Here is a 15,303-nt window from a genome sequence, read left to right as displayed (position 1 = left end):
TCTTCAAAATATGTTGCTGCCAGTGATTGCAAATGAGCATTTATGTTGTTTCGAAGATCTTCGTTGGTTTGAAAGTGCTGCCCTCCTACCCACGTCTTCGTTCAGCATTCCTCTTCATTTGTTTTGGATGATCAAATTTGCATTTGACTTCAGGAATTGTGTTGATCCATGACAACGCTCGTCCACAGACTGCTGTCACAACCCAACAGCTCCGTGAACAATTTCAGTGGGACATTTTTGATCATCCTCCATACAGTCCTGACCTGGCACCCAGTGACTTTCGCCTTTTCCCTCAAATGAGGTTGCACCTACTGTACAGCTATCTGTAGCATTGAGGCATGAAAAGCTCCCACCAAGCCAAAGTGCATAGTTTGTGGGAGGAACTATAAGGATAATTGAAAAATGCATGTGTAATTATTTTATACCAGTTCTGTCACCTCATTGACATCATAAGGTGTGTCTTAGGTGTCAGCAAATGTTGCTGACCCAGCTTTGAAAAATCTTTGATCCTTTGTATTTCCTCATAGATGTCCTGACACTAGTTCAGCCCCCACAAAAATCTTATAAGCCCTTATGTCCATAAAATAAAGGTTGTTTATGAATTTGAGAGTGAACAGAAAGAACTTGAATTTCTAATTGGTAGTTGTATTTTAACTACTGCTTTTCATGTGTTTGTTCTAGAACCTGTGGAAAAATACATTTATTTGGTACACCATGTTTTTACAGTTAATAATTACTGACTATAGAAATATAGTGATGGTGTCTTCCTCTGTTTCAGTGTGAAGATGACGAGGTAGATGATAGCATGTTAGCAATGCTTAAGGATGTCAATCCAAAGAAATATGCTCTTCTCAAAGCTCGGTTAATTGCACCATCAAAGGGATCTGGACCATGTCCAGCACCTGTTTTTCCTGGGCACCAAGAATTTTTTAAGAATTTTGTATTAGAAGCTTCACATTCAGTTTTCAACAAACACCTCAGTGACAGTTTAGCACATGAAATACTCTCTCTCGACTGTACAGATTTCAATGCATCTGATGTTGGTGATACAGGTAAGCATAATTATTTACTCTGTATTATGAAGATTGTATAGTACTGATATGTAAAGTGAGTATAGTTCATGCGCGCGCGCGCGCGCCCACACACACACACACACACACACACACACACACACACACACACACACAGATACACAAAACACACACACACACACACACACACACATACGGCATATGGAAACAGACAAAAGGGAAAATTATTTGAGAAAGATAGTTATACAAATAGTAAAAGATGTGGCAAGTACAAAGAAAGCACAAGGAAAGAAATATCAAATGTACAAGGAAGATGCTGGATAGTAAAGGCCTGCTCAAGATTTTTTTCTGAGATTATGGTCTTTAGTTGGTTATAAGCACATTTGTTGTTCCTACACATTTTCTAATTTCATCTGCCCACTTCCCATAGGATCATATTTGCACTCTTTTTCTATCAGTCTGAACTTAGCATAGTTCTTGCTTGATCCATCTATCCTCCATTTGTCTGGCTACATGCCTTGTCCATCTCTAATTCAAATATATTATAATCATAATTATATCTTCCTCTCAGTACTGTTCACTGATCAGTTAGCTTGTTTCCCATCCCTTTTCGTAATTCCCGATGTGAATCTCTTGATTGTTGACTTAGCAATTCTCTGTTTTCCAAGGTTCCTGCAGTAAAAGGTCATGTCGTACTGCTACAAGTGAAAACTGATATTAGACACTTGGGCACATTGGAAGCTCAGTTTTGAATACTCTGTTTGGTTTGTCAAAAGTAATCCAGGCTATTTTTACTCATCTGTTTATTTCTTTTACTACCAATTCAGTCATTGTCTTCGACTGCCCTGAATGTCAAAACTCCTAGACAGATCCTTTGACTTCACTGTTAATTAACAATTTTTTGTGTTTGTTGGTGTCGTGGTCTTCAGTCCAAAGACTGGTTTGATGCAGCTGTCTACACTACTCATTTTAGTCCTGTGCAAGCCTCTTCATGGCCAAAAAACTACTGCAACCTAAGTGCTTTTTGAACCTGAATCCTGTACTCATCTCTTGGTCTCCCTCACATTTACCATCAGCACTGAACTGGTGGTCCTTGTATGTCTCAGAATGTCAACCAATCCCTTCTTTTAGTCAAGTTGCACCACAAATTTTTTTTCTCTCCAGTTCTGTTCAGTACATGCACATCGAGTACATGGTCTTCCCATCTAATCTTCAACATTTTTCCTGTAGCACCAAATTTCAAGGGCTTATATTCTCTTCTTGTCTGAACTGTTTATCACCCCTGTATCATGTCCATACAAAGCTACTCTCCAGGTAGATACCTTCAAAGAGACTTCCTAACACTGAAATCTATGTTTGGTGTTGATGAATTTCTCTTCATCGCAAATACTTTTCTTGTGTTGCCCGTCTCCGTTTTATATCCTCTCTGCTTCGACCATCATCAGTTATTTTACTGCTCAAATAGCAAAACTCATCTTCTACTGTATCTCGTTTTTCTGGATTTATTTCTACTACTTTCCATTATCCTTGTTTTGCTTTTGATGATATTAATAATATATTCTCCTTTCAAGACACTGTCCATTCCATTCAACTGCTCTTGCGAGCACATTGGTGTGTCTGACAGAATTACAGTGTCAAGTTTTTATTTCTTCTCTGTTAACTTTAATTCTGTCTCAAATTTATCTTTGGTTTCCTTTACTGTTTGCTCAATGCACAAATTAAATAACATCATGGATAGGCTACAACCCTGCATCACTCCCTTCTGTGTCTCTCAACCCTTTTTTTGTGTTTGTTATACAGTATTTTAGGGTTTATAATGATTAAATTTTTAGGGCTATTTTCAAACTTGCTGCATCAAGTTCTTCCATTTGTTTTTGAAGTTGATCTGCAGCACAGGCAGACAGTGCAGTGTCTTCTGCAAAACAAATGTGGCTTACTTATGTTGCATTTGCACATATTTCTACTTCTCACTGAATGCCAAAAGATAATATTGACTTGAGAGTTGATAGTTCTCTTGTTACATGACTGGCTCACAAGCTGATTTTGTTTATCCGAGGATCTGAATCGTAGAAACACTCAGGTCTATACAGAGACTGCTGGGAGCATGACTCTGCTTAGATTTAACACCTTCACTTGTGTTACCAAACTATTCAGGCCGTGGCAGCCTTCTGTACCATGGATAGGGTTTTTAGAGCCCCTATTGTATGAATGAGATCCTAGGATGTTGCTCTATAAAAGAAAATGAATTCAGTTTTCTGTCATAATTTTTTCTCAAATTTGTGCTACTGTGTTTTTCGTAGTTGAACAGCAATGCAGTTGTCTCCATCACCAAAAGAATTATGACATTGTGTGATGTGTTTCAAGAGAAAAGGAAATAATGAAGCAAAGAAACATGTCTTGTAAAATCAGTACAGCTGCTTCCTACTCCATTCTGTAACACCACCAGTGCCCAACTGATGTAGGCAGTTCATCATAATACAAGTAAATCTATTTTGCTAGTAGGTGGCATTATAGGGGTGTGAACATAAGAAAGCAGATGGTGAGTGAACTAACTGCAAACACAATAAAAGACATGGTTGTAAGAAATCCCCCGTTTAGTAGGTCGTGGAGTGGCAGCTTATATATAAGTAGTATAATAGAGCTTGATGACATGTAAAAGACTGCCTGATGGAGCCAGTGCATGGCAATATAAAGAGAATTTACTCAATTCACCCATGAGGGGCCATTGGCTATCAGCTTCAGGTGATTAAGTCACATCCGCAGTTGGCGGCCTATGATGTGGGCCAGCAGTGGCCAAATGTGGGCCAGCAGTGGCCAAATGGTGTGATTCTCGAATGTGTGACATGCATTGTGGTTGTGGTGGCAGAGGTCTAGTAATGTGCAGGTTAATACACAACTCCTTCCTTTGCGGGAAGGGAGAGGGGAGCTATCCAATGTCGACTCCAATATGACGCATTGTTGGTTGACAAATCCATAATGTCAGAAGTGGCCGTACTAGGTGCAAACAGTTACTGGTGCAGGTAGACCTGTGAGTTGGAGCAGAAATGGCATGAATGCAAATATGTACATCTTCTGTCCTCTCCAGGAGTACAAAGATATGACCCGTGTTTCCTGTATGCGGAATCATGTCAACATCTGATTCTTTGTGAGATTGCATGAGCCAGGCAGCTGTGGTGACTGGAGGGAGTGTAGGTGGCACTGGAAGGTAGAGTTGGTGGAGGTGATGCCTGTGTCAGTGTAGGAGGTGTTGGTCTCAGTGGAGGAGGCACCTCTGGTGGTATATGAGGTGCCTGAGCCTGAGGGTGTGCCAATGAGGCCCCAGCAACCTCTCCTGTGAGAGAAGGCACCACAGAGGTGTCAAGAGGTGAGTTGCAATATCTGCATGAGGCTAGCTCACTGACAGAGCAGCTACAGAACACAATGAGCGTACACGGCCTATGTGGTTTATTGCCCACAACAAACAGCGATGCTGGTGGAGGAGGGGACAGCACAGCGATGCACAAGTAGAAGGTGTCAGCATCCATCTAAGGATGCATCTGATTGTAGTAGCGTGCCACAAAGTGCTCGCCGGTACACACCATGAACACATAGTGCCTGCATTGGCTGTGGATGATGTGTGGAACTGGGAGCTCTGGGCGCAGCCTGTGATGATGTTGGCACTGCTTCAGGACGCCTGTCTGGCAGCAGAAGATTGAACAGTGTCTGCATCTGCCGGCCATGCAATAGTTCCACTGGGCTCTTGTCCCAGTTTGGGGCCGTTCTGTAAGAACTAAGACTGAATGTAAGTGCCTCTTCTGCCAGAAATTCTATAACATACTATTTTTAAAGTCCACACAAGATGATTTGCCTCACTATTGGGTTGCCAATGAAAGGGAGATGCCATTGGGTGAACAAAAATTGTTGAAAGATAGAGCCGAAAATGAGGACCATTATCTGAAACCACTGTACAAAGTAGGCCTTCGATAGAAACAATTGCTGACAACGCGTCGACCATTGCATCTGCTGTGGTAGATGGGACAGTGAACAACATAAGGAAGCTTGGAAAAGGCATCAAGAACTAACAACTGAGAAGTGTCGAAGAAAGGTCCAGCAAAGTCAGTATGGGTTCTTTACCAAGGTAGTGTGTGCACTGACCGAAGGGAAAAAATAGTGTGCGATGCTGCTTGCTGATTTGGACAGGCCATGATCAGGTGCTCCACCTTGCAATCAGTATCAGGCAAGAACACGGGGTGTAAACCCCCCCCCCCCCCCTCCCGTCTGTCAACAGGAGAGACACCAACTAACAAGGAAAGACAATGATGGAAAGCATAGAAGTTCCACAATGGGTTGGATGTCTGGCCTGGCAGACAGTCAGGCCACCTGTGTCGTATCAGATGCGCAACTTGTGTAAGTGCGGCTGCTGATGCAATCCTGGAGCTGTTAATAGAAACCATCAGTAGTCTGCCTTGCTTATGGGTCAAGTTGAAAACATATATGTTTACCAAGTTGTAAGGCCACAGGGGAAAGTGTGGAACAATATTTGTTTTTAAGCGTCACATATGCATGTTCACAGGCCAGGACCACTTGAAAAGAATGTTTTTATGAAGCAACTGTTGCAGGTGGTGAGAGTAGCTGCACATGTAGAAACCTGTGGTAGTATGCTATTTTACCAAGGAACACCTGTAGTTCCCGCTAATTGGTCAGGTGAGGCAAGGCTGTAACAGTGGTGACACGCTGTTCCAGTGGCCGAACGTGACCGAGATACACAACAGCAGGATGAAGAGATTGTGACTTTGTATGACACCCTGAACGGCCTGCGGTTGCAAACCAGTAAACATAGGACAGAGGTTACATAAGTCTTCTTCTGTCGTAGCACCCATTACTACAGTATCATTAAGATAGTTGGTGCAGTGAGGAACCTCCACCTTCAGTTGCTCCAAACAGCATTGGAAAGTGGCTCGGGCACTAGCCACGCCAAACATTAAACATTGATATTGATAAATGCCAAAGAGAGTGTTCATGGCAAGCAGTTGTTTGGATTCATCACCTAATGAAACCTGCAGGTTAGCCTCAGCTAAGACAATTTTGGAAAAGGCAGAGGGTAAATGTCAGCAACAGACTGTACCTTTAAAGTCTCCACAAAGTCAGAACTGACCCAACAGTTTATTGACAATCACCAAATGCATAGCCCATAGCCCACTCACTTGTGGAAATCAGTCAAGAGGCACATAGAGATGTCAACCAATCAAATTTGGACTTAACTTTTTCACATAAGAACACAGGTATGAGCACGCCCGGAAAAAAATGTAGCCAAGCCAAAGGTTTAAACTTGATGTGTGCTGTGAAGTTGTTCACACACCCTAATCTCTCAGAAAACAAGGAATCAGAACTGATACAAGATGTAGTGTCAGTAATAGAAAATTCAAAAGCAAGAAAAACGTCTAACCCAAGTAAATTCTCAGTATAAAGATGCTAGTTGTGTTACCCATTGTGGCCTGTTGCTATGTGCAAAGGTGTGGTTCATTATCAGTGACTTCGACTTCCCCCCTCACTTTGAGTTGGTGGCCTGTAACATGGGAAACCTCAAAAGACTGAGCAATGTTTAAAACTTCTTCCAAGGAAGGATCATCAAATTGATGTGCTCTCTGATGAACTTCCTTATTGAGAGCTCGGTGCCTGATCACATTGTGTTCCAAGGAGTCTGAATAGGATTCCTTGGAGGTTTTAGTAATAAAGTGACATGGCTCAATCCTCGCAGTTCCACCACCCAAACCTGATAAGACTGATGTTGTTGCTTGTGGGACTGGTAAAATTCAGTGTGGGCAGCAATGACGTTGATATGCTTGCGATGATAAGAGGACAACAAACTAAACATGATGTCAAAAGAGAACGAGGCCGGTTCCTGCAAATCGACTAATTGACACAGCAACTGGTGCATGCAAGGAGCAATCTATGACAAAAACAAAGCCATGCAATTGTCCACGCCTGTCACCCTAAATGCAACAAAGTGTTGGTGCAGACTTTTTTCACAAGCTTCCAATCTACAGCAGAGTCGTCATACAGTCAAAATGGCAGCAGATGCACCTGAGATGGTGGAGCCTGAACAGTCAATGTAGGCACGAGTATTTCGAAGGCGGCTGTAGTAAGTTGCTGCTAGTGGAGAAGTGGTTGAAGTACTGCCTCCATGGAGAAGTTACACGAAAAAATAGTCACTGAAGTTGAGTACACAAAAGCTCTACTCATCGTCACTTGTGTTCTATCTCTGAACACAATAAAAGACATGGTTATAAGAAATCCACTATTTATTAGATCACAGTGTGACAGCATACACATAAGTAGTATAACACAGCTTAGTGACATGTACAAGACTGCCAGCCAGAGCCAGTGCCCAGCAATATCAAAAGCATTTGCCTACCAGGGGCTATTGGCTGTCAGCTGGAGGCGGAGCAGTTTAATGGCGTGGCACTTAGATGTGTGGCACATGACACAGTGGATGCAGTGGAGGTGTAGTAATTTGTAACTTATTACAGTGAGGCAATTCACAATGGCAAGAAGCAGTGAACTACGTGACACTCCAGCAAATAGTATCACTGTGCCAGATGTGCCTGTAGCGTGCACTTCTAGATGCCTGTAGGCTGTTTAGTGTTGTTTTTCATGTTAGTTTAAGTATGGTGATAGTACTTATGGTGACAGCACTCAGCCACAATAGCGTTCGTTATGTGTGCCATAATACAAATACAAAAAATATCGTATTAAGAAGTGACAGCAAGAGTTTTCTGAGCATATAACACTAGGGAGTCTCAGAGGCAGAAACAGTGGCCCAGTGCAGTGTTCACACACCTTTTCCTGTGCATACCATTGTAGTGAGAGTAATGCTTATGAAATCAGGAAAATTGTTAATGAAGGAATCAAATTGTACTAACAAGTTGGTAGCTGCAACATTTCAAGGTTGCTGGAATTTGAACGTAAAAAATTATACAAATCTAAATGGTACATAAATTTCAACCAAAATGTTAAAAGCAACGATACATGGCAAAATTGGGGTTACAAATAGATCGATAAGTATCAAACTTAAAGATGTGGAAGAAAAGGAACAGGAACGTATTACGATTGCAAGGAACGATTACCATTTGTGATGTAGTAGCAGGAAATGCTTGTAACATTGAGTTTGGCATTACATCCACAGTACAAAAAAATTATCAGTCATTGTAGTTAAAATTTCTACCACAGCCATTAATGATGTAGTAGCAGGAAGTGTTTATAGCATCAAGGTTGGTCATTATAAACAAAACAAAAAAAAGTCACTGCAGTTAAAAATTATTGCCAATAAGGTCATTGCTCAAGCAGTTAAAGCTGCTGAAATTGAATGTAAGAATATGCACATATGGCAATATTCAGTATGCGAATTTCAACCAATATACAGTAGAGACTCAATTAACCTGACTAATTGTTGTCGTAAGCCATTTGGGTAATCAAAAATCTGGATAATTGCATGTATGAAGACAGTCAGTTTTTGTATTATTAACACTAGGAAGATAACCCATGTCACCCGCACATAGTTATCTTTTAGTTATGTTGGCTTCTGATTATATTTCTAGGTTAATACATAATGTTAGGTGTTTATTCAAAACAACAAAAACAAATTCAACTTATTAAAATCAAGAAAAATCAATCTAATGAACACTTTTGTGTGTATACACCTACTTTCTTCAAATTACTAGAATACTGTAAACATATTCATGAAATAGCTAACACAAGTCACATAGGACAGTCACTGTAGTTCAGTTTTATTCAAAATAATTTGTGGTTGTCATTTGAAGTGGAACAGTTTTTCTTTTCATTGCTGCTATATCATAAACCCGTTTTGGTTGTAGTAGACCCATGGTATCACAGCCTGTCTGTTTTTTGAACCATTTGAAAGCCATTTCTAGGCCTTGAAATGCTTTTGCATGAGATGGTCCTGCATAATTTTCTGTGCCTACATTTTCTTCTGCATTTTTCTTCTACATCTACATCTACATTTATACTCCGCAAGCCACCCAACGGTGTGTGGCGGAGGGCACTTTACGTGCCACTGTCATTACCTCCCTTTCCTGTTCCAGTCGCGTATGGTTCGCGGGAAGAACGACTGTCTGAAAGCCTCTGTGCGCGCTCTAATCTCTCTAATTTTACATTCGTGATCTCCTCGGGAGGTATAAGTAGGGGGAAGCAATATATTCGATACCTCATCCAGAAACGCACCCTCTCGAAACCTGGCGAGCAAGCTACACCGTGATGCAGAGCGCCTCTCTTGCAGAGTCTGCCACTTGAGTTTGTTAAACATCTCCGTAACGCTATCACGGTTACCAAATAACCCTGTGACGAAACGCGCCGCTCTTCTTTGGATCTTCTCTATCTCCTCCATCAACCCGATCTGGTACGGATCTCACACTGATGAGCAATACTCAAGTATAGGTCGAACGAGTGTTTCGGTAAGCCACCTCCTTTGTTGATGGACCACATTTTCTAATGACTCTCCCAATGAATCTCCGCTGTTCAGTTCCCTACAGTATGTTTTCAACAATTTTGGCATCCATCATGATCTGAAAACCTTGATAATTACTGTTACAAATGAGTTACTCTTTCTTATAATCACCATCATATTCCTAGCTCATTTCTTTGTTCCAAAACAGAATCAACCAGATCGGTTTTTGAATTTTCGTGCTCCCATGGTTGTAAGTTAGCTGTGAAGTACGATGTAGGTATTTCTATGATTAATGATATTCAGAAGAGTACCAATTCAGTTTTGACGTACACCTGCAAACCTGATAGACACGATATCTGATCCACTGCTCTTTGAAAAGGCATTACAGATAAAATAAGAAAATAGATGACGATGAATCATTTGTGGCATGTAACAGACGGTGTTCAGGAAAGATAGATTAGGCAGAATTGGTGGTGGAGTGTTTGTGTCTGTCAGTAGTGCTTTATCTTGTAGTGAAGTCGAAGTAGATACTCCGTGCGAATTGGTATGGGTGGAGGTTATACTTAACATCCGAACTAAGTTAATAATTGGCTCCTTCTACTGACCCCCAGACTCCAATGATATAGTTGCTGAACAGTTAAGAGAAAATTTGAGTCTCATAACAAATAAATACCCCACTCATACGGTTATAGTTGGTGGGGACTTCAACCTTCCCTCGATATGTTGGCAAAAATACTTGTTCAAAACCGGTGGTAGGCAGAAAATATCTTCCGAGATTGTCCTAAATGCTTTCTCAAAAATTATTTCGACCAGTTAGTCCACGAACCTACGCGAATTGTAAATGGTCGCGAAAAGACACTTGACCTCTTAGCCACAAACAATCCAGAGCTAATAGAGAGTATCATGACTGATACAGGGATTAGTGATCACAAGGTCGTTGTAGCTAGGCTCAATACCGTTTCTTCCAAATCCACCAGAAACAAACGCAAAATAATTTTATTTAAAAAAGTGGATCAAGTGTCACTAGAAGCCTTCCTAAGAGACAATCTCCATTCCTTCCGAACTGACTATGCAAATGTAGACTGGATGTGGCTCAAATTCAAAGATATAGTAGCAACAGCAATTGAGAGATTCATACCTCATAAATTGGTAAATAGATGGAACTGATCCACCATGGTACACAAAACAAGTTCGAACACTGTTGCAGAGGCAACGGAAAAAGCATGCAAAGTTCAGAAGAACGCGAAATCCCGAAGATTGGCTAAAATTTACAGACGCGCGAGATTTGGCATGGACTTCAATGCAAGATGCCTTTAATAGGTTCCACAACGAAACTTTGTCTCGAAATTTGGTAGAAAATCCAAAGAAATTCTGGTCCTATGTAAAGTACACAAGCAGCAAGACACAGTCAATACCTTCGCTGCACAGTGCCGATGGTACTGTTACTGACGACTGTGCCGCTAAAGCGGAGTTATTGAACGCAGTTTTCCGAAATTCCTTCACCAGGGAAGACGAATGGAATATTCCAGAATTTGAAACACGAACAGCTGCTAGCATGAGTTTCTTAGAAGTAGATACCATAGGGGTTGCGAAGCAACTCAAATCGCTTGATACGGGCAAGTCTTCAGGTCCAGATTGTATACCGATTAGGTTCCTTTCAGATCACGCTGATACAATAGCTCCCTACTTAGCAATCATATACAACCGCATGCTCACCGATAGATCTGTACCTACAGATTGGAAAATTGCGCAGGTTGCACCAGTAGTGTTTAAGAAGGGTAGTAGGAGTAATCCATCGAACTACAGACCTATATCATTGACGTCGGTTTGCAGTAGGGTTTTGGAGCATATACTGTATTCAGACATTATGAATCACCTCGAGGGGAACGATCTATTGATACGCAATCAGCATGGTTTCAGAAAACATCGTTCTTGTGCAACGCAGCTAGCTCTTTATTTGCACGAAGTAATGGCCGCTATCGACAGGGGATCTTAGGTTGATTCCGTATTTCTAGATTTCCGGAAAGCTTTTGACACCGTTCCTCACAAGCGACTTCTAATCAAGCTGCGGGCCTATGGTGTATCATCTCAGTTGTGCGACTGGATTCGTGATTTCCTGTCAGGAAGGTTGCAGTTCGTAGTAGTAGACGGCAAATCATCGAGTAAAACTGAAGTGATATCAGATGTTCCCCAGGGAAGCGTCCTGGGACCTCTGCTGTTCCTAATCTATATAAATGACCTGGGTGACAATCTGAGCAGTTCTCTTAGGTTGTTCGCAGATGATGCTGTAATTTACCGTCTAGTAAGGTCATCCGAAGACCAGTATCAGTTGCAAAGCGATTTAGAAAAGATTGCTGTATGGTGTGGCAGGTGGCAGTTGACACTAAATAACGAAAAGTGTGAGGTGATCCACATGAGTTCCAAAAGAAATCCGTTGGAATTCGATTACTCGATAAATGGTACAATTCTCAAAGCTGTCAATTCAACTATGTACCTGGGTGTTAAAATTACGAACAACTTCAGTTGGAAAGACCACATAGATAATATTGTGGGGAAGGCGAGCCAAAGGTTGCATTTCATTGGCAGGACGCTTAGAAGATGCAACAAGTCCACTAAAGAGGCAGCTTACACTACACTCGTTCGTCCTCTGTTAGAATACTGCTGCACGGTGTGGGATCCTTACCAGGTGGGATTGATGGAGGACCTCGAAAGGGTGCAAAAAAGGGCAGCTCGTTTTGTATTATCACGTAATAGGGGAGAGAGTGTGGCAGATATGATACGCGAGTTGGGATGGAAGTCATTAAAGCAAAGACGTTTGTCGTCGTGGCGAGATCTATTTATGAAATTTCAGTCACCAACTTTCTCTTCCGAATGCGAAAATATTTTGTTGAGCCCAACCTACATAGGTAGGAATGATCATCAAAATAAAATAAGAGAAATCAGAGCTCGGACAGAAAGGTTTAGGTGTTTGTTTTTCCCGCGTGCTGTTCGGGAGTGGAATGGTAGAGAGATAGTATGATTGTGGTTCAATGAACCCTCTGCCAAGCACTTAAATGTGAATTGCAGAGTAATCATGTAGATGTAGATGTAGATGTGTGTTTCTTCATTTATCACATGTTTGTTTTCAGTGATCGCTTTATGAATGTGGAAGTTTTCTTGCGTTGTGTAAGATGTTTATCACGGTTGCTTATTCTCATTATTTTCATTTCTTGTTCGATGTTTTTAGGATCGTGGACGTAGTGTTTTAAATGTTCTGCAAATGTGGAATGGTTTGTTTCATGCTTCCAACACCTGATATGTTCTTTGTATCATGTTTTAAAATTTCGGCATGCCATGCCTATGTATACTGCATCACAACTTTGACATTCAAGTTTATATATTCCTGATTGTTGAGATTTGTCCCTCTTGGTTGCTGGTTGGCTTAGGTGTGATTGGAGGGTTTGCCCAGACTTATATGCTATTTGGAAGCCCTGTCTCTTTAGGATGTTTGCAACTCTGTGTGTTAGTTTATGTGTGTAGGTAATGGTGAACCATCTGGTTCTTTACTGTGTGGCATTGTCATTGTGTGTGTTTGTTGAATGTGTTTGTAAGTTTTCAGCTTGTGAGTTCTCTTGTATTCTGGAAATGTTGTGTTTTGTTTTGTAGTAGTGTTTTTATTTTTTGATTGAGCCTGTGTACTACATGTGTGTCATACCCATTGTTCCTAGCTATTTGTATGATTGTACTCATTTCCTTTTCATAGTTTCTCTTGTTGAGTGGGATTCTGTTTAATCTATCTAATATATGTCTTAGTGCTGCCTGTTTCTGTCTGTGGGGATGGTTAGATGTGGAATGTATTATTGTGTCTGTGGCTGTTGGTTTTCTAAAGATATTAAATGTATGTTTGCCATTTTCTTTTTTTTATTGTAATGTCAAGAAAATTTATTTGATTTTCTTTCTCAAGTGTGAATTTTATGTTGTGATGAGCTTTGTTGATTTCCTAATGGAGTTTATCTATTTTTTCACTTGGCTCATCTACCAGACAAATAATGTCATCCACATATCTGTAGCAATATATGATTTTGAAACTGATGAAAATGTTCGCTAATGTTCCTGATATTGGGGATCCCATGGGCAGTCCATCACTTTGTAGATAATATTCTTTCTCAAACTGAAAGTAGTTTTGTTCAGTTGTCAGTCTGAGCATATTTGTTATTTCTTTTATTGTGTCTGTGGTGAGGTTGCTGTGGGATGAGAGATTTTGTTCTATGATTTCTATTGTTTCTGTGATAGGGATGGCAGTATACATAGTTTCTATGTCGAATGAAACCAGTGATGCTGTGTGTGGTACCTGTATGTTTTCTATTAGGTTTCCTGTGTTTATCACTGTTCTGTTGTTTTCTAATTTATAGTGTTTTGTAACTAACTTTTGGAGGTGTTTGGTAATGTGGTATGTTGGAGCTTTCTTGAAGTTGATAACAGCTCTCATTGGCATTCCGTCTTTATGAACTTTTGGTTAACTGCGGAGTGTTGGTGCTTGTGGGTTTTTCTGTGTTATGTAGTATTTCTGTTTGTGAGTGTGTGCTCAATGTTTTTCAGTGCTCTTTCACATTTGCCTGGAATCGTGTAGTTGGACCTGACTACAGTTTTTGTATGGCATTGGTGTTTATGTATTCCTTGGTTTTTGTGATGTATTGCTCTTTATCCATGAGTACTGTTACATTTCCCTTGTCTGCTCTTGTTATTAATATGTTATTGTTTGTTAACTTTTGTTTTAACCTTTTCATAGTGGCAGCTTCTGTTTGGTTGTTCTTATTGTGTGTTGCTGTGTTTGTTTTATGATGCCTTTTATTTCTTCTTTTACTAGTTCTCTTGTCAGTCCTATGTTTATTTCACAAGTATTTTGTTGTTCTTCATAAATAAAAATTATCAATATACCATAATATTTCACGCAACTGAGGAAGACAGGACTACAAAAGTTGAAAATTGTGTTCATTATATTTCACTGTTGCATTGTGAACTCAGCTTTTGTATTTCTGTTGCCTAGAAACTGTGATAATTTAAATACAGCATTATAAATTTCTTGACAAGGATACAGTGAAATGCTATCTTACTTAAAAAGGAATGTAGGAGAAATTAATCTACAAAAGAAGCACACTGTCAATTATAGATGGAAAAGCTTTCTACCAGGCAGTAGTAGTCCATAGAATGTTTTATAAGGCAATTACTCCACCACAAATGGTTGGTTTCTGCTTCCTGTGTGACATGTGATTACCTTTATCCTTCTTTCTGCTTTACTCTCCCTGTTCCCTCTGTTCCTTTTCCTTGTTCTGCTGCCTTCCTTTCATTCTTTACAGGTGTATATTTTCTTGTTTCCCTCTCCCTTATATTGTATAGCTTACCTTGTTGTGGTTTTGTTCATTTGAATTGTTTTCCACTGTATGCTTCTGCTTTCCCTTTTCTCTGTCAGTAATCTTTTTATATGCTTATAATTCCATTCTGCACCTCTTTTATTTCTGAATTTTTAAGTTTTATCTCTAACACACAACACTTGTAACTACTTATTATGTTTTCCAATCTCATCAGTTGTTCGCATTTTATTGTTGATTTCCACTGTTTCTGACCTGTGTTCCAATTTCACCAATTGTAAATATTTCATTGTGGGTTTTCACCTGTTTTTAACCTATTTTCATTTACTCAACATTGTGTATGGTTTTCCTGTTAATATGAAAAGATTTCTGCTCCTATGTAACCCTCTTCTCTCTCATTTCCTGAATGAATATCTGGTCTTGAAAGCTATACCATTTACATTGGCGTTTGCTTCTTTGTTGCCACAGGTAAACAGAAGAA

The 15,303-nt window shown here is 40.2% G+C and overlaps 1 protein-coding gene across 1 annotated transcript in view; it reads left to right on the top strand.

Moving 5' to 3' along the window:
- LOC124711142 (codanin-1) overlaps nt 1–15,303 on the top strand; it is a 167,461-nt gene that overhangs the window by 56,497 nt on the left and 95,661 nt on the right. Inside the window, exon 5 of the mRNA XM_047241037.1 lies at nt 779–1,052. Within this exon, the coding sequence (XP_047096993.1) occupies nt 779–1,052 (274 nt within the window). The remainder of the gene's footprint in view (nt 1–778; nt 1,053–15,303) is intronic.

The sequence above is a fragment of the Schistocerca piceifrons genome, chromosome 8 (genome assembly GCF_021461385.2).
Source record: "Schistocerca piceifrons isolate TAMUIC-IGC-003096 chromosome 8, iqSchPice1.1, whole genome shotgun sequence".
Lineage (NCBI taxonomy): Eukaryota > Metazoa > Arthropoda > Insecta > Orthoptera > Acrididae > Schistocerca > Schistocerca piceifrons.
This window is presented reverse-complemented; position numbering and strand designations above follow the sequence as displayed.